This window comes from Loxodonta africana, chromosome 9 (genome assembly GCF_030014295.1).
Source record: "Loxodonta africana isolate mLoxAfr1 chromosome 9, mLoxAfr1.hap2, whole genome shotgun sequence".
NCBI classification, from domain to species: Eukaryota; Metazoa; Chordata; class Mammalia; order Proboscidea; family Elephantidae; genus Loxodonta; species Loxodonta africana.
Genome location: NC_087350.1, coordinates 42,982,380 through 43,004,856, shown reverse-complemented (window position 1 = coordinate 43,004,856; position 22,477 = coordinate 42,982,380). Strand labels below are relative to the sequence as shown.

At 42.4% G+C, this 22,477-nt stretch overlaps 1 protein-coding gene across 1 annotated transcript in view; it reads left to right on the top strand.

The window, feature by feature from the left end:
* Positions 1-22,477, top strand: part of CFAP77 (cilia and flagella associated protein 77) — a 169,251-nt gene that overhangs the window by 117,382 nt on the left and 29,392 nt on the right. The window contains exon 4 of the mRNA XM_010587547.3: positions 11,108-11,213. Within this exon, the coding sequence (XP_010585849.2) occupies positions 11,108-11,213 (106 nt within the window). The remainder of the gene's footprint in view (positions 1-11,107; positions 11,214-22,477) is intronic.

The window sequence follows — 22,477 nt, the reverse complement described above, 5'->3', positions numbered from 1 at the left end:
GGCATGCCTCTCTGTCTGGCCCTTGGTCCCTCAGCCCTTCGGCCCCTTGACCTCTTGGCCCCTTGATCCCTCAGCCTGGCCTCTGCCCTGCTCAGGCAAGTGTCATAAATCTCTTTAGCTCCACCAAAAAGTGCCCAGAGGGACCTCACTCCACTAGCAAGCCTCCTGCCTGAAGGTGCTCAGCTCTCTCACTCTGTGGGTTGGCACATCTGCAGCAGCCACCTTGCTCCGTGGGCTAGGAAGCCCACTGTGCTGTCTCATGTTAGTCTCCTGGTTCTGCTGCTGCTGAGTCTCTGCCATGCTTACTACCACTTTTTGCCAACTTGCACCATCTCCAGTGTTACAGTTCTCTACCTCAGGGGCCTAGGAGATTCTCTACACAGGGATCCTGGCCCCATGGGATGCACTCCACTCCTAGCTCTTCTTCTTGGTTGTAGTGGGTCCCTCACCAGCTCACTTCTCTCTCCTTTTATCTTTTGTAAGATGAGAGATGTGTCTCAAGTAAGGGAGTGATTTGAATACGGGTAGTAATGGTGGTGACTGGGGTAGGGGTGGTGACTTGAGTCACAACGTATAATAGGGTAATGACTCAAGATACTTCCTACCCTAATCCTGCCTCATCAACGTAACAGACAACTCACTCCCAAATGGGACCATAAACACAGGCATAGAGGCTAGGATTTGGAATACATCACAAAATGGAGGATAATTACATCAGTCACAAAATGGAAAATAATTACATCAGTCACAAAATGGAGGATGCCTACATCATTGCATAACTGCCAAATTACATCATTACATAACTGCCAAACCATTGAAAATCATGGCCCAGCCAAGTTGACACATAACCTTAACCATCACATGTTCCATATGCCTTATTTACATAGTCCCACCCAGTCATGGTGTGGAAGTCACAAAGACTATGGCTAAAAGGGCCATATTAAGTAATTCACTGCACCACAAACTCACACAATGAAAATTTTAAAACACTGCTGAAAGAGATTAAAGAAGACTTAAATAAATGGAAAGAGGTTGCATGTTCATAGATTGGAAGACTTACTATCTTTAAGATGTCAATACTACCCAAAGTGATCTATTGATTCAACACAATCCTGATCAAAATTCCAACAGCCTTCTCTATAGATATGGAAAAAACCAGTCTTCAACTTTATATGGAATGGCAAGAGGTCTGAAATAGCTAATGCAATGTTGAAAGAGAAGAACAAAGTAGGAGGACTCACACTTACTGATTTTAAAACATATTATACAGCTACAGTCATCAAAACAGCCTGGTACTGGTATAAGAACAGACATGTAGACCAATGGGATAGAATTGAGGGTCCGGAAATAAACCCACACATCTATGATCAACTTATTTTTGACAAGGGTGCTAAGACCATTCAATGGGGAAAGATGAGTCTCTTAATAAATAAAGCAAAACCCATTGCCATCAAGCTGATTCTGACTCATAGTGACCCTACAGGACAGGTAGAATTGGCCCATAGAGTTTTCATGGGTGTAGTTTTTATGGAAGCAGATTGCCACCTATTTCTCTCACAGAGCGACCGGTGGGTTTGAACCACTGGCCTTTCAGTTAGCAGTCTGGTTCTTAACCATTTTGCCACCAGGGCTCCTTCTTCAATATATAGTGTTGGCAAAATTGGGTTTCCACCTGCAGAAAAATTAAATAAGACCCATGCCTCACACCATATACAAAAACAAATTCAAAATAGATTACTTCTTCCTTACCTATTCGGATGCCCTTTATTTCTTTTTCTTGCCTTATTGCTCTGCCTAGGACCTCCAGCACAATGTTGAATAAAAGTGGTGATAAAAGGCATACTTGTCTGGTTCCTGTTCTCAAGGGGAATGCTTTCAGACTCTCTCTGTTTAGGATGATGTTGGTGTTGGCTTTACATAAAAGGCCTTTATTATGTCAAGGAATTTCCCTTCTATTATGTTGACAGTTTTTATCATGATGGGTGTACGGCTTTGTCAAATGCCTTTTCTGTATCAATTGATAAAATCATGTGTTTCTTATATTTTGTTTTACTTATGTGACAGATTACATTGATTATTATTCTAGTGTTGAACCATTCCTGCATACCTCCTATGAATCCCACTTGGTCACGGTGAATTATTTTTTTGACATGTTGTCGAATTCTATTGGTTAGAATTTCGTTAAGGATTTTTGCGTCTATGTTCAAGAGGGACATTGGTCTGTAATTTTTTTTTTTTTTTTTGGTGGTGTCTTTACCTGGTTTTGGTATCGGGGTTATGCTGGCTTCATAGAATGAGTTCAGAAGTATTCCACCTTTTTCTATGCTCTGAAATACCTTTAGTAGTACTGGTGTTAACTCTTCTCTGAAAGTTTGGTAGAATTCGCCAGTGAAGCTGTCAGGGCCAGGGCTTTTTTTTGTTGGGAGTTTTCTTTCATTACCTCTCCAATCTCTTCTTTTATTATAGGTTTATTTAGTTTTTCTACCTCAGTTTGTTTTAGCTTAGGTAGGTGGTATGTTTCTAGAAATTTGTCCATTTCCTCTAGGATTCCAGATTTGTTGGAGTACAGTGTTTCATAGTATTCTGTTATGATTCTTTTAATTTCGGTTGGGTCTGTTGTAACATCACCCATCTCATTTCTTATCTGGGTTATTTACTTCCTATTCCATTTTTCTTCTGTCGGTTTAGCCAATGGTTTATCAATTTTGATGATCTTTTCAAAGAACCAGCTATTGGTCTTGTTTTCTCTTTCAATTGTTTTTCTGTTCTCTATTTCATTTATTTCTGCTCTAATTTTTATTATTTCCTTTCTCTGGTGCCCACGGGTTTCTTTTGCTTCTCTCTTTCCATTTGTTTGAGTTGTAGGGTTAATGTTTTGATTTTGGCCCTTTCTTCTTTTTGGAAGTGTGCATTTACTGCTATAAATTCAGCATGGCTTTTGCTGTGTCCCAAAGGTTCTGGTAGGATGTGTTTTCATTCTCATTCGATTCTATGAATTTCTTTATTCTGCCCTTGAATTCTTCTATATTTTTGAGCAAGGTTTTGTTCAGTTTCCACGTATTTGATTTTTTTTTTTTTCCTTGCTTTTTCTGTTATTGATTTCTACCTTTATGGCTTTATGGTCAGAGAAGTTGCTTTGTAGTATTTTGATGTTTTGGGTTCTGTTGAAGCTTGCCTTGTGGCCTAATATGTGGTCTATTCTGGAGGATGTATACTTGGCTGCAGTTGAGTGGAGTGTTCTGTATATGTCTATGAGATCAAGCTGGTTGACTGTGGCATTTAGATCTTCCCTGTCTTTCCTGAGCTTCTTTTTAGATATTCTGTCCTTCACCAGAAGTGTTGAAGTCTCTTACTACTATTGTAGAGCTGTCTATTTCTCTTTTCAATGCTGTTAGACTGTTTTATGTATTTTGCAGCACTGTCGTTGGGTGCATATATATTTATTATGGCTATGTCGTCCTGGTGTATTGACCCTTTAATCATTATATAGTGTCCATCTTTATCCTTTGTGGTGGATTTTGCTTTGAAATCTACTTTGTCAGAGATTAACATTGCCACTCCTGCTTTTTTTTTTTTTTAATAATTTTTCTTGTGCTTTAAGTGAAAGTTTACAAATCAAGTCAGTCTCTCACATAAAAACATTATATACACCTTGCTACACACTCCCAATTACTCTCCCCCTAATGAGACAGCCCACTCTCTCCCTCCACTCTCTCTTTTCATGTCCATTTCGCCAGCTTTTATCCCCCTCTAGCCTTTCATCTGCCCTCCAGGGAGGAGATGCCAACATAGTCTCAAGTGTCCACCTGATCCAAGAAGCTCACTCCTCACCAGCATCCCTCTCCAAACCATTGTCCAGTCCAACCCATGTCTGAAGAGTTGGCTTTGGGAATGGTTCCTGTCCTGGGCCAACAGAAGGTCTGGGGGCCATGACCACTGGGGTCCTTTCAGTCTCAGTCAGACCATTAAGTCTGCTCTTTTTATGAGAATTTGGGGTCTGCATTCAACTGCTCTCCTGCTCCCTCAGGGGTTCTCTCTTGTGTTCCCTGTCAGAGCAGTCATCGGTTGTAGCCGGGCACCATCTAGTTCTTCTGGTCTCAGGATGAGGTAGTCTCTGGCTCACGTGGCCCTTTCTGTCTCTTGGGCTTGTAATTACCTTGTGTCCTTGGTGTTCTTCATTCTCCTTTGATCCAGGTGGGTTGAGACCAACTGATGTATCCTAGATGGCTGCTTGCTAGCATTTAAGACCCCAGATGCCACTCTTCAAAGTGGGATGCAGAATGTTTTCTTAATAGATTTTATTATGCCAATTGACTTAGATGTCCCTTGAAATCATGGTCCCCAAACCCCTGCCCCTGCTACACTGGCCTTCGAAGCATCCAGTTTATTCAGGAAACTTCTTTGCTTTTGGTTTAGTCCAGTAATGCTGACCTCCCCTGTATTGTGTACTGTCTTTCCCTTCACCTAAAGTAGTCCTTATCTACCATCTAATTAGTGAATACCTTTTTTCCACCCTCCCTCCCTCCCTCCTCTCGTAACCACAAAAGAATGTTTTCTTCTCGGTTTAAACTATTTCTCAAGTTCTTATAATAGTGGTCTTATACAATATTTGCCCTTTTGCAACTGACTAATTTCACTCAGCATAATGTCTTCCAGGTTCCTCCGCGTTATGAAATGTTTCACAGATTCCTCACTGTTCTTTATAAAAAATAGATGTGTAGTATTCCATTGCGTGAATATACCATGATTTATTTATCCATTCATCTGCTGACGGGCACCTTGGGTACATCCATCTTTTTGCTATTGTAAACAGTGCTGCAATAAACATGAGCGTGTACTTATCTGTTCATGTAAAGGCTCTTATTTCTCTAGGATATATTCCAAGGAGTGGGATTGCTCGATCCTATGGTAGTTCTAATTCTAGCTTTTTAAGGAAGTGCCAAATCGATTTCCAAAGTGGTTGTACCATTTTACATTCCCACTAGCAGTGTATAAATGTTCCAATCTCTCCGCAGCCTCTCCACCATTTATTATTTTGTGTTTTTTGGATTAAAGCCAGCCTCACTGGAGTGAGATGAAATCTCATTGTAGTTTTGATCTGCATTTCTTTAATGGCTAATGATTGTGAGCATTTCTTCATGTATCTTGTTAGCTACCTGAATGTCTTCTTTAGTGAAGTGTCTGTTCATATCTTTTGCCTATTTTTTAATAGGGTTATTTGTCTTTTTGTAGTTGAGTTTTTGCAGTATCATATAGATTTTAGAGATCAGGTGCTGATTGGAAATTTCATAGCTAAAAACTTTTTCCCAGTCTGTAGGTAGTCTTTTTACTCTTTTGGTGAAGTCTTTGGATGAGCATAGGTGTTTGATTTTTAGGAGCTCCCAGTTATCTAGTTTTTCTTCTGCATTGTACTAATGTTTTGTATGCTGTTTATGCCATATATTAGGGCTCCTAACGTTGTCCCTATTTTTTCTTCCATGATCTTTATTGTTTTAGATTTTATATTTAGGTCTTTGATCCATTTTGAGCTCATTTTTGTACATGGAGTGAGGTATGGGTCTTGTTTCATTTTTTTGCAGATGGATATCCAGTTATGCCAGCAGCAATTGTTAAAAAGACTGTCTTTTCCCCATTTAGCTGTTTTGAGGCCTTTGTGGAATATCAACTGCTCATATGTGGATGGCTTTATCTCTGAATTCTCAATTCTGTTCCATTGGTCTATGTATCTGTTGTTGTACCAGTACCAGGCTGTTTTGACTACTGTGGCAGTATAATAGGTTCGAAAATCTGGTAAAGTAAGGCCTCCCACTTGAGTTTTAGTTTGTGTGTGTCTTTGAAACTAAGGTGTGTCTCTTTTAGGCAGCATATATAGACAGATCATGTTTTTTAAAAATCCATTCTGTACTCACTCTCTTTATGTGTGCAGCTAGTTCATTTACATTCAGTGTAACGATTGATAGGTAGGAGTTTAATGCTGTCATTTTGATGTGTAGGGTTGTTAGTTTCCTTTGTGATTACCTTAAAATTTACCTGTATTTTTCTAAGTTTAAACCAATCTTTTATTTCTTGATATCACCTTAACTTCCTCTCCATATGCAAGTTCTATGATTACACTATTTAGTCCCTCTTTTTTGTCTTAATGTTGTCGTCTTTTACATATTGACATCTCTGTTTCCCTATCTTCAGTGTTTTAGCATTGACTTATTTTTGTGACTTCGCTATCTGGGTTGATATCTGGTTGTTCTGTCCTGTGTTCTAGTCTCCTGTTGTTATCTGGTTTTATTGGTTCTCTGGCCAGAGGACTCCTATTAGCTTGTAATTTTGGTTTAGTTTTTACAAATTCCCTCAACTTCTGTTTAACTGGAAATGCCCTAGTTTTGCTGGATATTTAAATCTTGGCTGGCAATTTTTTTCCTTCAAGGCTTTATATACGTCATTGCATTGCTTTCTTGCCTGCGTGGTTTCTGCTGAGTAGTCAGAGCTTAGTCTTATTGACTCTCCTTTGTAGGTGACTTTTCAATCCCTAGCTGTTCTTAAAATTCTTTTTGTCTTTGGTTTGGTACGTTTGATTATACTATGTCTTGGGGTCTACCCTATGTGGAGTTTGATGAGCTTCTTGCGTAGATATCTTCTCATCTTTCATGATATCAGGGAAGTTTTCTGCCAGCAAATCTTCAACAATTCTCTCTGTAATTTCTTTTATCTCCTCTCCCCCCTTCCCCCATTCTGGTACTGTGATCACTCGTAGGCTATTCCTGTTGATAGAGTCACACATAATTCTTAGGGTTTCTTCACTTTTTAAAATTCTTTTATCTGATTTTTCTTCAAATAAATTGGTGTCAAGTGCTTTATCTTCAATCCCACTACTTCTGACTTCCATTGCCTCAATTCTGCTCCTCTGACTTTCTACTGAGTTGTCTAATTCTGGAATTTTATTGTTAGTCTTTTGAATTTCTGTTTGCTCTCTCTCTATAGATTCTAGCAGCCTGTTAAATTTGTCATTCTGCTCTTGTATAGTTTTCCTAAATTCCTCTGTTGCTTTGTCTGTGGTGTCCCTTGGCTTGGTCTGAGTTTTGCCTGATCTTCTTCCTGATTTCTTGAAGAGCTCTGTATATTAATTTTTTGAATTCTACCTCTAGTAATTCTAAGACCTTCTCTTCCTCCAGAAGGTTTTTTGGTTCTTTGTTTTGGTCACTTGCTGAAGCCATTATGGTCTGCTTCTTTATGTGATTTGATATTAACTGTTGTCTCTGAGCCATCAATAAGTTATTGTATTTATTTATTTTGTGTTTGCTTACTGTGTCCTACCTTCTAGTTTTGTTTTGTTTTAATATGCTTAAATAAGCTGGGCATGTGAGCTACTTTGGTTATTGGTGTCCTTGAAACTCTGTCTCTAGGTGGCTAGAGCTGCTACTAGGTGTGTGAGCCCAGGAGTCCGTTTACTTTCTTGTGTGGATTCAGTTCAGGTGTCCAAGTTTTCAGTCACCGAGTATGTGGTACAGCCTATAATCTACAGTGCTAGACGGGCAGGGCTATGTAGGGGTGATTGGAGCAGTCACAGGCATCTGGATGCAGTAGTGGGTTATGTGCTGAGCAAGGTAGGGGGCTGACAGCTGCCCCTGAGTGCCTGGATGGAAGGTATGTCCCTGTCCCCTATAGCATGTAGAAGGGTGGGTTTTACAGCCAGACTTTGGGCACCAGTGCTGTTGGCTGTAAGAACTGGAAGGCACCACTTTTTCTCAGACCCCTGTCGTGGGTGGCTAGGTGGAATGCGTTAAGCCACCAGTCCTCAGGCCCCTGATATGGGTGACTGAGGACCCTGCTTAATGGGCAGGGTGGTGTCAAATGCTGCGAATCTGCCACTCCCCCTTAGCTGTTGCAACTGAAAATAGGCTTCAGGTATGTATCCTGTTGACTATGCTAATGAGGGCATATGCTGTTGAATGGGCCCACACAAGTCTAGGCAGGGATGAAAGGCACTGAAGTCCATGGACCCCTTATGCCTGTGCCTAGGCAAAGAGGCAGTGCCTGTCATAAGTTCCCAGCTTAGGGGGTGTGGCAATTTTTAAACCCACGAGACTGGCTTGGGTAAGGTTAGTCCTGAGCTCCCAGCTTAGAGGAGCTGGTGGTTTCTTTTTTGTTTGTTTGTTCATTTGTTCTCTCCTCAAAGGCCAGGAGACAGGCTCAGGTGCAACAGGTCCCACTTCCGGCCTACGGGGTGCAGCAACTGCTGAATACTGCCAATTGACACTGCAGCAGAGCAGGGTGGGGGTAGGTGAGGAGAAGAGAGGCACTTCTCCCTCCTGGAAGTCCCAGAGAGGAAAGGTTATTTTGAACCTGTGCTTTAGGTTAGACACTTGGACTTAACTTTCACAGATCCAGCGCTGCTTCTTCTTGGCTCTGGAGGCTTGTGCAGACTCTCCACCACTAGGTCTCTCCTGATGTGGTAAAATGCATCCCAGGCCCTACTGCTTGTCTCAGCCCACGTGCACCAAATGACCCAGCCTGCAGGATGCTGGCTAGGTCACATATGGCACTTCTTTGCCGCTTCCGAACTCTCCCTCCCCCTGCCACTAAGTCTGACTCTTCAACTTTATCCTTGATGTTCAGGACTTCTAGATTGTCATATATAATCTATTCACTTGTTTTTTTTGGTCTTTGTTGTAAGAGGGACCACAGGATGTGTCTATTTCACCATCTTGGCCTCGCCTCCTCAAAAAAGATTAAAGACCTAAATGTGAAAACTAAAACCATAAAATTGTTAAAAGACAAAGCAGGGGCAATGCTGTCAGGCCTAGCTTTTAACAGTGGATTATCTAATGTAATAACAATAGCACAAACAGCAAAAACAAAATAAATAAGATCTCATAAAAATTAAAAACTTTTTATCAAAAACTTTACCCAAAAAGTGAAAAACCAAAATACCAACTGGAAGAATATCTTCAGAAACCATATATCTGACAAGAATCTAATGAATATATATAAAATTTCAACAACTTAACAACAAAAAGACAAATAACCCCATCATAAAATGGGCAAAGGGCTTGTATAGACATTTCACCAAAGAGAATGTTCAAATGGCCACCAAACACAGGAAAAAAATTCAACGTCAGTAGCCATGAGAGAGATGCAAATCAAAACCACGATGAGATACCATTTCACTTCCACTAGAATGGCTTAAAAAAAAAAAAAACAACAGAAAATAACAAATGTTGGTGAGGATGTGGAAAAATTGGAACTCTTACCCATCGCTGATGGGAATGCAAAGTAGTACAGCTGTTGTAGAAAACAGTTTGGCGGTTTCTCAAAAAACTAAAAATATAACAATCATGTGACCCAGGAATTCCACTCCTAGGTATATACCCAAAAGACTTGAAAGCAGAGACCCAAACAGAGATTTGTACACCAATGTTTACTGCAGCACTATGTACAATAGCCAAAAGGTGAAAACAATCTAAATGTCCATCAGCAGATGAATGGATAAACAAAATGTGGTACGTTCATACAGTGGAATACTATGCAGCAAGTAGGAGAAATGAAGTCTCAATACATGCTACAATATAGATGGAGCTTGAAGACATTATGGTGAGTGAAATAAATCAATCACAAAAGGACAAATATTATATTACCTCACTTACATAAAAAAAGAACCAAACCCATTGCCATTGAGCCAGTGCTTACTCATAGCAACCCTATAGGACAGAGTAGAACTGCTCCATAGGGTTTCCAAGGCTGTAAATCTTTATGGAAGCAAACTGTCACATCTTTTTCCCTTGGAGTGGCTGGTGGGTTCAAATCATAGATTTTTAGGTTAGTAGCCGAGTGCTGAACCACTGCACCACAACGGCTTCCTATAAAAAAGACAAGAACAGGCAACTGTATAGAGAACAAAGAACAAAGGGGCAGGAGGGAGGGGGAGAGGGGGTTATAGCTTATGGAATACAGAATTTCAGTTTACAGTGATAGAAAAATGTCATTGATTAAGGGTAGGGTAGCATAGCTAATTAATGTAATTGCTGCTAACAAGTTGTACACCTGTAAAAAGTTGAACTGGCAAAAGTTACCTAGTGCTGCTGTAACAAAAATACCGTAAGTGAATGGCTTTAACAAACTAGCCACTTGTATTTCTGTTATACCAGGGGAAGTCTTTCTTGCTCTGTTGGCTCTGGGGTAAGGTCCTTGTCACCAATCTTCCCCTTATCTAGGAGCTTCTCAGTGCAGGGACCCAGGGTCTAAAGGACACACTTCACTCCCAGCTCTTCTTTCTTAATAGTAGGGAGTCCCTTGATTTCTGCTTACTTGTTTAATCTCTTTTATACTCAAGAGATCAACTGAAGATACAACCTAATCTTGTAGATTGTGTCCTGCTTCATTAACATAACTACCTCTAATCTTGCTCATTAACATCATAGATGTTAGGATTTACAGCACATAGGATAATTACATCAGATCAAAAAGTGAAGAATAATTATATCAGGTCACAAAATGGAGGATAATTACATACTACTAAGGATCATGGCCTAGTCAAGTTGACACATATTTTGGGGGGACACAATTCAATTCATGACAATATCAGATAATATTCTGTTGTGATGTATATGGCTTTCACTGACTAATTTTCAGAAGTAGATTGCCAGGCCTTTCTTCCTAGTCTTAGTCTGGAAGCTCTGCTGAAACCTGCCCCCATGGGTGACCCTGCTGGTATTTGAAATACCAGTGTCATAGCTTCCAGCATCATAGCAACATAAAAGCCACCACAGTACAAAAAACTGACAGCTGGGTAGTGGACTTTAATAATTGTACCTGCTGTAATGTGCTGCTAGGGGGCAGGGCATATACAGTGCTTAGCACAGGATAAGTGCCCACAGGACTGCAGGCTTCTTGGCTACAAGACAGTCCCCAGCCCTAGCATCTGTAGGTGCAAAGTAAATGTTTGTTGAATGAATCATGCAAGGGATCTGCTCCTTCCATGGCTTTTGCAGGCTTGGGAAGGGTCTTCACAACCCTGGGAAGATTTGATCTGTAGCCCTGTTAGGTAAGCACCGTGTGGAAGGGGGGTGACGCTGGCTTTTCCAAGACCTCAAGCTCTGTCTGGACTTCCCTCTAGGCCTTCGACACCCTTCTTTGATCTGCTGCAGCACCGGTACCAGCAACTGTGGGTGCAGGAACAAAAGGCTGCCCAGAAGGCCATTAAAATGGAGAAAAAGCACAAGGTAAATGCAGCCACAACTCCTGGGTGGCAAGTTGTTGGGGTGGCAGGGGAGAAAAAGACTGGCCCAGGCAAAGCTCTGATTGACATCTGCGTATGTTTGTCTTTGAGGGTGGGATGAGGAATCAAGTTGCTTATTGCTCTGCTAACCGGGCATCAAAGAATTAGTAAGCTGGAAAGGATTTGGAGATTTTCACATTCAGTCCCTTTAAGCCCAGAGTGTGTAAGGGACTGGGCCATCTCGCCAGCAATTTGGCCCTTTGTGCCTCCAAGGCAGGATTAGAACCCAGCTCTCCTGATTCCTGCCCAGGGGTTCTTTCCACCAAACTCCTTCGTGACTTCAAAGGAAAACCAAACCCATCACCATCGAGTCAATTCTAACTCATAGTAACCCTATAGGACAGAGTAGAACTGCCCCATAGGATTTCCAAGAAGCGGCTGGTGGATTCCAACTGAAGAACTTTTGGGTAGTGGCCAAGTTCTCAAATACTATGCCACCAAATCCAAAAAACCTTTTGCCATCGAGTCGATTCCAACTCATAGTGACCCTATAGAACAGAGCAGAACTGCCCCACAGGGTTTCCAAGGAGCAACTAGTGGATCCAAACTGCCAACCTTCTGGTTAGCAGCTGAGCTCTTAACCACTGAGCCCATCCAAAAATCTGATTTTAATCTAAAACTAATCTGGTCTAGATGGAAATACATGCCCTATACTATCTATAGAGAACAAGGAAAAGCTAAAAATGAAAACTAACTTCCAGGAGATTGCTTTAAAGAACACATTCTATTAAACATTAGGAATATATTTTGTTAAGATTAATGAATAGACCCCAGGCTAAACACTTCAGGTACATTATATAAAACATGGCAACCCCACGCGTGTCAGAGTAGAATTGTGCTCCACAGGGTTTTCTTTCCTTTTTTTCTTTTAATATAATTTTATTTATTTTGTTGTTGTTCTTGAGAATTTACACAGCAAAACATACACCAATTCTAAGGAAGAAGTAAAAGTATTTCTACTTGCAGATGATATGATCTTATACACAGAAAACCCCAAAGAATCCACAAGAAAACTATTGGAACTAATAGAACAGTTCAGCAGAGTGTCAGGATACAAGACAAACATACAGAAATCAGTTGGATTCCTATCCACCAACAAAGAGAACCTCCAAGAGGAAATCACCAAATGAATACCATTTACAATAGCCCCCAAGAAGATAAAATACTTAGGAGTAAACTAACCAGAGATGTAAAATACCTATAGAAAGAAAACTATAAGACACTGCTGCACATAAGTAGAAAAACATACATTGCCCATGGATAGGAAGATTCAACATTGTCAAAATGCCAATTCTATCCAAAGCAATCTACAGATACAATGAAATCCCAATCCAAATTCCGATGGCATTTTTTAATGAGATGGAGAAACAAATTACCAACTTCATATGGAAAGGGAAGAAGCCCTGGATAAGTAAGGCATAAGAAGAACAAAGTGGGAGGTTTCACACTACCTGATTTTAGAACTTATTATACCTACCGCCACAGTAGTCAAAACAGCCTGGTACTGGTACAACAATAGACACATAGACAAATGGAACAGAATTGAGGATCCAGACGTAAATTCAACCACCTATGAGTAGCTGATATTTGACAAAGGCCTCAAGGCTGTTCAACGGAAAAAAGACAGCCTCTTTAACAAATGGTGCTTGCATAACTGGATACCCATCTGCAAAAAAATGAAACAAGATGCATACATCACACCAAGTGCAGAAAGTAACTCAAAATGGATCAAAGACGTAAATATAAAATCTAAAACGATAAAGATTAGGGAAGAAAAAATAGGGACAATGCTAGGAACCCTAATACATGGCATAAACAGAATACAAATCATTACTAACAATACACAAACACCAGAAGAAAAACTAGGTAACTGGGAGCTCCCAAAAATCAAACACTTAAATGCTCATCAAGAGACTTCACCAAAAGAGTAAAAAGACAACCTACAGGCTAGGAAAAAAAATTTGGCTACGACATATCCAATCAGGGCCTAATCTCTAAAATCTACAAAATACTGCAAAACCTCAACAACAAAAAGACAAATAACCCAATTAAAAAACGGGCAAAGGATATGAACAGGACTTCACTAAAGAAGACATTCCGGCAGCTAACAGATACATGAGGAAATGCTCACTATCATTAGCTATTAGAGAAACAAAAAGCAAAACTATAATGAGATACCATCTCACCCCAACAAGGCTACAATTAATCCAAAAATCACAAAGTAATAAATGTTGGAGAGGTTGTGGAGAGACTGGAACACTTATACACTGCTGGTGGGAATGTAAAATGGTACAACCATTTTGGAAATTGATTTGACACTTCCTGGAAAAGCTTGAAATAGAAGTACCATACGATCCAGCAATCCCACTCCTTGGAATATATCCTAGAGAAATAAGAGCCTTTACATGAATAGATACATGCACGTCCATGTTCACTGCAGCACTGTTCACAATAGCAAAAAGGTGGAAACAACCTAGGCACCCATCAATGGAAGAATGGATAAACAAATTACACAATTGAATACTACACAATGATAAAGAACAACGATTAATCTGAAAAACATCTCATAACATGGATGAATCTGGAAGGCATTATGCTGAGTGAAATTAGTCAGTCGCAAAAGGACAAATATTGTATGACACCACTGTTATGAGAAGTCAAGAAAAAGTTTAAACGCAGATGAAAACATTCTTTGATGGTTAAAGGGGTGAAGAGGGAGGGAGAGGGGTATTCACTAACTAGGTAGTAAAAAAAAGGTAGTAGACAAGAATTATCTTAGGTGAAGGGAAGGACAACACAGAATACGGGGGAGGTCAGCACAACTGGACTAAACCAAAAGCTAAGAAGTTTCCTGAATACAACCAAACATTTCGAGGGACGAAGTAGCAGGGGAGGGGTCTGGGGACCATGGTTTCAGGGACATCTAGGTCAATTGGCCTAACAAAGTTTATTAAGAAAATATTCTGCATCCCACTTTGGTGAGTGGCGTCTGGGGTCTTAAAAGCTAGCAAGCGGCCATCTAAGATGCATCAATTGGTCTCAACCCACCTGGAGCAAAGGAGAATGAAGAACAGCAAAGAGTCAAAAGGAAAACATTAGCCCAGGAGACAGAAAGGGCCACGTAAACCAGAGACTCCATCAACCTGAGACCAGAAGAACTAGATAGTGCCTGGCTACCACCAGTGACTACCCTGACAGGGAACACAACAGAGAGTTCCTGAGCGAGAAGGAGAAAAGTGGGGTGCAGAACTCAAATTCTAGTAAAAAGACCAGACTTAATGGTCTGCTTGAAACTGGAGGAACTCCAGAAGACATGGCCCCTGGACTGTTTGTTAACCCGGAACTAAAACCATTCCTGAAGCCAACTGCTCAAACAAAGATTAGACTGGACTATAAGACATAAAATGATGCTCGTGAGAACTGTTCTTAGTTAAAGTGGATACATGAGACTAAACGGGCAGCTCCTGTCCGGAGGCAAGCTGAGAAGGCAGAAAGGGACAGGAGCTGGTTGAATGGACATGAGAAATCTGGAGTGGAAAGGAGTGTGCTGTTACATTATAGAGAGAGCAACTAGGGTCACATAACAAAGTGTGTCTAAATTTTCGTATGAGAAACTAACTTGAGCTGTAAACTTTCACATAAAGGACAACTAAAAAAAAAAAGCAGCAATTTGACAGCTTCTACACATACAATTCAGTGACATTGATTACATTCTTTGAGTTGTGCAACCACTCTCTTCCTCCTTTTCTGAGTTGTTCCTTTCCCATTAACATATATTCACTGTGCTGTAAGGTTTCTACCTAATTTTTTTGAGTTGCTACTGTCAATTTGATCCCATAGAAATAGTTCTGAACAGAGAATTGTCTTAGTCTTCTAGTGCTGCTATAACGGAAATACTACACAAGTGGATGGCTTTAACAAAGTGAAGTTTATTCTCTTACAGTCCAATAGGCTGGAAGTCCAAATTCAGGGCGCCAGCTCCAGGGGAAGGCTTTCTCTATCTATCAGCTCTGGAGGAGGGTCCTTGTCATCAGTCTTCCCTTGGTCTGGGAGAATCTTAGTGCAGGAACCTCAGGTCCAAAGGACGTGCTCTGCTCCTGGTGCTGCTTTCTTGGTGGTGTGAGGTTCCCAGGTCTCTCTGATCACTTATCTCTTTTATATCTCAAAAGAGATTGGGTTAAGACGCCACATAATCTTGTAGACCTCATCAGTATAATGGCCGCTAATCAATTTTACTACATCATAGTGTTAGGATTTACACTATACAGGGAAATCACATCAGAAGATAAAATGGCAGATAGTCATACAAGGGAATCATGACTAGCCAAGTTGACAGATATTTTGGGGGAACACAATTCAATCCATGACAAACATATTGCTCAAGGCAGACTTTTTTTTTTACTAGTTAAGCTAAACGTTCTTTGGTTTTAAGAAGAATTCAGGGGATATTTTTGGTTTAAGGTTTAAAGGTTATCTCAAGCCAGTAGTTCCAGGAGTTCATCCAGCCTTCATGGCTCCAGGAAGTCTGGAATCCAAGAGAATTTGAAATTCTGTTCTACATTTCCCCCCTTTTGATTAGGATTCTTCTATGGAATCTTTGATCAAAATGTTCAGTAATGGTAGCGAGTCACCATCCAGTTCTTCTTGTCTCCTGGTAAAGGAGGCAGTTGTTAATGGAAGCAATTAGCCACACATTCCATATCCTCCTCCTACTGCTGACTCTCCTTCTTCCTCTGTTGTTGCAGGCTAGAGACCAATTGTTGTGCCTTGAAAGTCTACTTGTAAGCTCTTAAGACCCCCGGCACTACGAATCGAACTAAGAGGTAGAGCAGAGGTCTAAACGTGTTATTAGGCCAATTAACTGAGATGTCCCATGAAACCATGACCCTAAACCTCCAAACCAAGAAACCAACTCCTGCGAGGTTTTCAGCCTCGGCAGCTACTCTTTCTCTTTTTCTTTTCTTTTTTTGGTCATTGTTGTAAATGTATCTATCACACAGCTTTTGCCAAGTCAACTTTTTACAGGTGTATAACTTATTAACAGCAATTACAATAATTGACTGTTAATTAACGTGATATTTCCATCACTGTTAAAACCTCCTTTCCCCTTCCCTCCTGCCCCTGGTAAACTTCGTTCTCTATACATTTGTTTGTTCTTGTCTTTTTATATTATGTAAGTGAGGCCATACAATATTTATCCTTTTGCGATTGACCAGTTTCACTCGGCATGTTTCCCAACTCCATCCATACTGCAGGATCTATCAAGACTTCATTTCTCCCACTGGCTTAGTAGTATTCCATTGTATGTATGTACCACATTTAGGTTGTTTCCACCATTTGGCTGTTGTGTACCATAGGGTTTTCAATGGCTAATTTTCTGGAAATAGATCACCAGTCTTCTTCTGAGGCACCTCTGGGTAGATATGAACCACCAATCTTTTGGTTAGCAGCTACAGCTTAACTGTTTGTGCCACGCAGGGACTCTGTACATTATATACATCGTCTCATTCATGCCTCCCAAAAACCTGTGAGGTGGGTGTTATTATCCCTATTTTGTAGGTGTAGAAATTGAAGCTCACAGAGGTGGGGCCATGCATGGGGAAATTTGAGCTGAGGCCTGACAGACTTCCAAACCTGTGCTGTCCCCATTGGGTGGATACTGCCAATGACTAATAACATGAATCATTAGCAACTGGCAGAAAGTCAGCCTGGCGAGATTTTTTTTACCTGGAAAAACATTGTTAGCTGCTAATTTGCATTGCCGTGCACATTTGAAAATACCAAAACAGTACTTCCTTTAAAATATTCCAAAATTCAGACTTTCTGAGAGCTCAGATTGGCCTCCTTTCCAGTAGCTCCAAACTGATCACCATAAAAATAAGAATTGCTTTGTGTTCACAAAGCGCTTTATAGATTTCACTAAGGGCATGGCTTTAGTGTCACTGGTTGTTACAACAACTACAACCACCACCGCCCCCAAGCCACACTCTGTGTCAAGTACCTGGCCGAGCACACCCTCTGTGTTCCTGCATGTAGTCCTTCCAAAAACTCCACGAGGTCAGTGACACCATCTCAATTTGTTTCATCTTCATTTGGGGAAACTGAGACTCAGAGAGACTAAGTGACTTGCCAAAGGCGTGTCCAATCCCAGAGCCCAGGCTGTTTTGAAGGCCAGCTCCTACGTCCCACTGATTGTGGGAAGCCTCAGCAAATCCAGGGTTTGACAACACCTGTGATGTTCTAGGGCCAAACTGGGTATCAGAAGAGGCTTACCAGGAATCCTGGTCCCCTCAGTTATAGAGAATCTTCCTGAAGGGCCGGTGCTGTGGAAGGGAGGGGCTGAGGGCTCCTCAGGCCGGTGGCTTAGTGCAGAGGCCTCTCCAGGCTGTTCTCAGCATCCCTAGCCCACGCCCACCTTGGCAGTCAGTGGAGTCCAAGGGGCTGGCTCTTTAAAGAGCACAGCGTTGTAACAACATTCTAAAAGCAGCCCATGACTTGTTTATTCGTTAATGACTGAAGCAAGAATCAACGATGGTAATGACCCGTTTCAGAGGGAGCATTGCCATTACAAACTGTTTTATAGCTCAATATGACAGCTGTGTTTTTTAATTACCAGCTATTTCTTGACAACCGAGAGTGTCGACAAAGCCACAGAAACCTGAGCCTTCGGGGACCAATTTTCTGACTCTAGGAAATGATCTTGTAGATAGTGTCCCTTCTTTTTTAGCTAAGCATCCCTTACGCAGCTAATGTGGGTGACTCCACCCCAAACACCAATGAGGAACTGGCTCTAGCACCAGGCGTGTGACTTTGAGTCACCACTGGGTTTGGGTCTCGGTTTCCTCATTGGGCAAATGAAGAGCCCAGATTAAATGGGGGCCCTGCTATCTTGTGTCCAGCACATAGGTGCTCAGCAAACTCTGTTGAAACAAGTGAATATTCTCTTCCTGTTCCTACATTCTTTGTGGCTGCTAAATTGTCCTACAAATAGTTAGGTATCCACCAATTGCTGGGGGACTGTTTTCTGAGGTTGATAAGCAATTTATTGGGGTGGATGAGATTGTTGGTTTGCAAGGCCAAATTACCACCAACCGAGGGGAAGCCTGCCTCTTCTTTGGGATGCCCTGGATTTTGGACGGTGATGTCCCAAATGCAATTCTACCCCAACACTACCATTTAGTGAGCAATTGTCTTGCACCAGACACTCTGCTCAAAGCTTAACTCAGTGACTCCTACAACAACCCCGTATGTTAGGCATCAGTTCCCCACTGTCCAGAGGAGGGAACTGAAACTTAGAAAGGGTATGTGATAAAATGGTACTCATGAAGAGTGTGCATCTTAGCTCAAGAAGATACATGAAACTAAATGGGCAGCTCCTGTCCAGAAGGAAGATGAGAAGGCAGAGGGGGACAGGAGCTGGTTGAATGGACATGGGAAATCCGGGGTGCAAAGGGGGAGTGTGCTGCCACGTTACGGGGAGAGCAGCTAGGGTCACATAACAATGTGTGTATAAATTTTTGTGTGAGAAACTAACTTGAGCTGTAAACTTTCACTTAAAGCATAATTTAAAAAAAGGGTATGTGACTTGTCCACATCTGTTCAATTCCGAAGCCCATTTATACATTCTATACAACATACCGGTTGCCGTCGAATCTATTCCAACTCATGGCGATCCCATGTGTGTCAGAGTAGAACTGTGCTTTTTAACCCCTCACTAGACAGCTTCTCTGCTTTAAAAAAAAAAAAAAAAAAAATTTACCATCTACTCGTTCAAAGTTAAAGTTTCAAAATTCTGTTCTAGAAAGCAGAGAGGTTAGACTGATCCGAAGGGCTCATAAGTTGTCCACAGACACATTCAATGAAATTAATATAATTGATTAATAACATTAATCAGTAAAGGGGGTTCAGCTCTTATTTGTTGCCTTCACCTTCTGCATGCCTGGTTCTACAGGAGGTATTTTATTGTGGGGGGCACTGGAAGCCTATCTGGCTGGGACCTGACCCTCAGAGAAAAACTGCCTTGAAGGAAACACCAAAGGTAACTCAGGTGAAACCTGGGGCAGATCCAGGTTCTGTGGGCCCTGAAACGTATACAGTCTGGGGACCCGATGTAAGAAAAAGTAAACAAAAGCATATTACTGTTACGATTTTTACAAAAACATGAAGCCATATGAGCACATGACCAGGGCCCTCCAGGGCCTTAGGAGGGATCTGTGTGAGTAAGGAGCCCCAAAGCTCAAGTAACATCAGCTTCTCGGAAAATCCACCTATACACAAAACAAGCAGCAAGTAGCACAGCATGTTTGTTGCAAGTGCTTATCAAGCTTGGCTCCAGCCTGCAAAGGCTCAACTCAACTCGCAGCCCCTGTACCCAAGGCGCAGCGACAACAGTCTATGAGAGACAGCGATGGGGCAGGTGAGGAGAGGGTAGGTTCATCGTGCAGACAGGGGCATGTGTAGGGGCGTCAGAGGGCCTGGGTCCAACCCTCATCCTACTGCTTAAAGCTGTGGGACCTTGGGAAAGTGACCTAATCCCACTGAGCCTTGTTTTTTTCATTTTTAGAATGGGGATAGTATGTAAGGAGTACTGTAAGTACATTATAGAGTCCCTGGGTGGGGCAAACAGTTAAGCATTTGACTACTAACCGAAAGGTTGAAGGTTCAGATCCACTCAGAGGCTCCTCGGAAGAAAGGCTTGGCGATCTACTTAAAAATCAGCCATTGGAAATCCTATGAAGCGCAGGTCTACTTTGACACACGTGAGGTCCCCATGAGTCGGAACTGACTTGTTGACAACTGGTACATTATGGAGCATATATCCAGTGACTGGTACAGCATAAGAGCTCGGTAAATGTTAGCTACTACTATTAGGGTAAGTCCCCAGGACAATAGACTTCTCACTGGGGTTCCTGGCGCTGCCATGGCTGCTCCTGCACCCTGACTCTGCCTATGAGACCCACAGGAGCTAGGGGACCATAAAAGAGGCTGCAAAATGTGGACTGCCAGGGTTCATATCCCAACTCTGCCACTTCCAGCTCTCTCTGTGATCTTAGGTGAGTTTCTCAGTTCCTTGAGTCTCAGGGAATAATAATAACCTCCCTCATGGGCTATGGAAACCCTGGTGGCATAGTGCTTAAGAGTTCAGCTGCTAACCAAAAGATTGGCAGTTTGAATCCACCAGGAGCTCCTTGGAAACCCTATGGGGCAGTTCTACTCTGTCCTATAGGGTCGCTATGAGTTGGAATCGACTCAATGGCAATGGGTTTCGTTTTTTGGTACCTCATGTGGTGGGACCCAACTGAGATTAACCATGTGGATGCCCCGGCAGCCTGAAAGAGTCCTAGGAGCCTTCTCTCCTCCCCACACTCGTTCCCGCTGCTCTGCCCTGAGACAGAGGCCTGTGGCCCTGGGAGCCTGAATGCTGGGGGCTCCTCCCAGGTTAGTATTTCCAGCCTTCCCCTAGCTCCCTGCACGCCTTCTCCAGCTGATATCTAAGGAGCATCTCAAATGGTAACACATCCAAAGCCCAACACCCAATTCCTACCCTTAAACCTAGCCACCCCATCTTTCCCAGCTCAGTAAACAGCAACTTCCTTTTTTCCAGTTGCTTGGGCCAAAAACCTCAGAGACAAACTCAGCACCTCTCTTTTTCTTGTGCCCCATTTCCAATGCCTCAGCAAATCCAGGGTCTGACTCCTTCTCACTGAGTCCATGTCTTTGCTCTAATCTAAGCCTCCCTCATTGCAATAGCCTCCTGCCTGCTTGCCCTGGTCCACCCTTGCACCCTCCACCAACAGCTGTGTCAGCCTCTCAGATCATGTCCTTACACTGCCTTCCAAAGGCTTCCAGATTAATCCAGAGTTGATCCAGCACAGTCCTTACAGTGCTCTGTAAGGCTCTACATGATCTAGCCCCCTCAGTCTCTCTGATCCCCTCTTCTACACAAGCCACCCAGGCCTCCCTGTTTCTTAAACATATACCCAGATCGCTGCTACCCCAGGGCCTTTGAACTTGCTGTTGCTCTTTCTAGGAAATCTCGATGGCTTCCTCCTCTACCACCTTATGTCTTCCCTCAAATGTCACCTGCTATCCAGGAGGCTTCCCCTGATCCCCCTGAAATATCATCTCCACCCCCTCACCCTGTGGCCTCTTACCTGGCTTTAGTTGTTTGTTTTAAGTACTTATCACTACCTGACATTTTAAAACTAATTGTTTTGTTTGTTTATCGTCTTTCCCACTAGAATATGAGCTCCATAAGGGCAGGGACTTTGTTTTACTCAGTGACGTATTCCTAGCTCCTATAACAGTGCCTGGCATGGGATGAATGCTCAATAAATATGTGTTGAGTGTATGAATGAATTAATGAATGCAAGTAAGATACCCGGCCCAGAGCCTGAGGGCATAAACTTAGGAACTATTAGCTGTTGTGCGGTGTTATTATTGCAGCGGCCAGCCACCCCTGCAGGATGAAGAAATCTACAAAGATGGTCCTTTGCTCCCTGTCCTGGGTCCCTTTCTGTGCCTCCTTCCACAGTGGTACATCCTGTCTGTGTCACTTGGGTCCCAGTGCCCTCTCCCACTTTGCCCACCTCTTCAGTAGCAGGTGTGGGGCTCCAACGCTTCACACCAAGGCTCTAGGTATACACAAGAGTGAACAGCTTACTTGCTAAGTCCCCTAGGGGTTCTTGAATTTCCCTAAGGATCAAAGCCATGGCCTAAGGGAGCTTCTCTGTGCCTGGAAATCCCAGCCCCAGCTGATTCTGAGATTGGAGGCCTTGGACCACGTGGACTACATGACTCTAATCACAGACCTGCCGGCATTTGTTAGGGGCACAGGACAAGCAGTTAAGAAGAAGGGGCAGGATGTCCTCCATGCCTCTGAAATCCCATCCTGCAGGGACCCTGTCGTAGACGCTGAACTGGGCCCCTAAAGTCCTCCCCAAAAAGAAGTCCTCCTGCTCCTGAGAGATCATGACAATCCACCAAATAATGCATTTCATCATCTGAACGCTGTGGAGTCCCTGTGACCCACCAGGCAATGTGCTATCTGTAGGGGAAATTACAAGGATGACTGGGATATCATCCCTGCCTTCAAGACGGCTATAATCCACAACTCCATGTGTTCTGGGGTAAAACCAGAAACCAGAGCAAAGCTTGAGGCCAGGGAATGAGGCAGAGTGACCCACGGGTCTGCCACATCCAAAATTC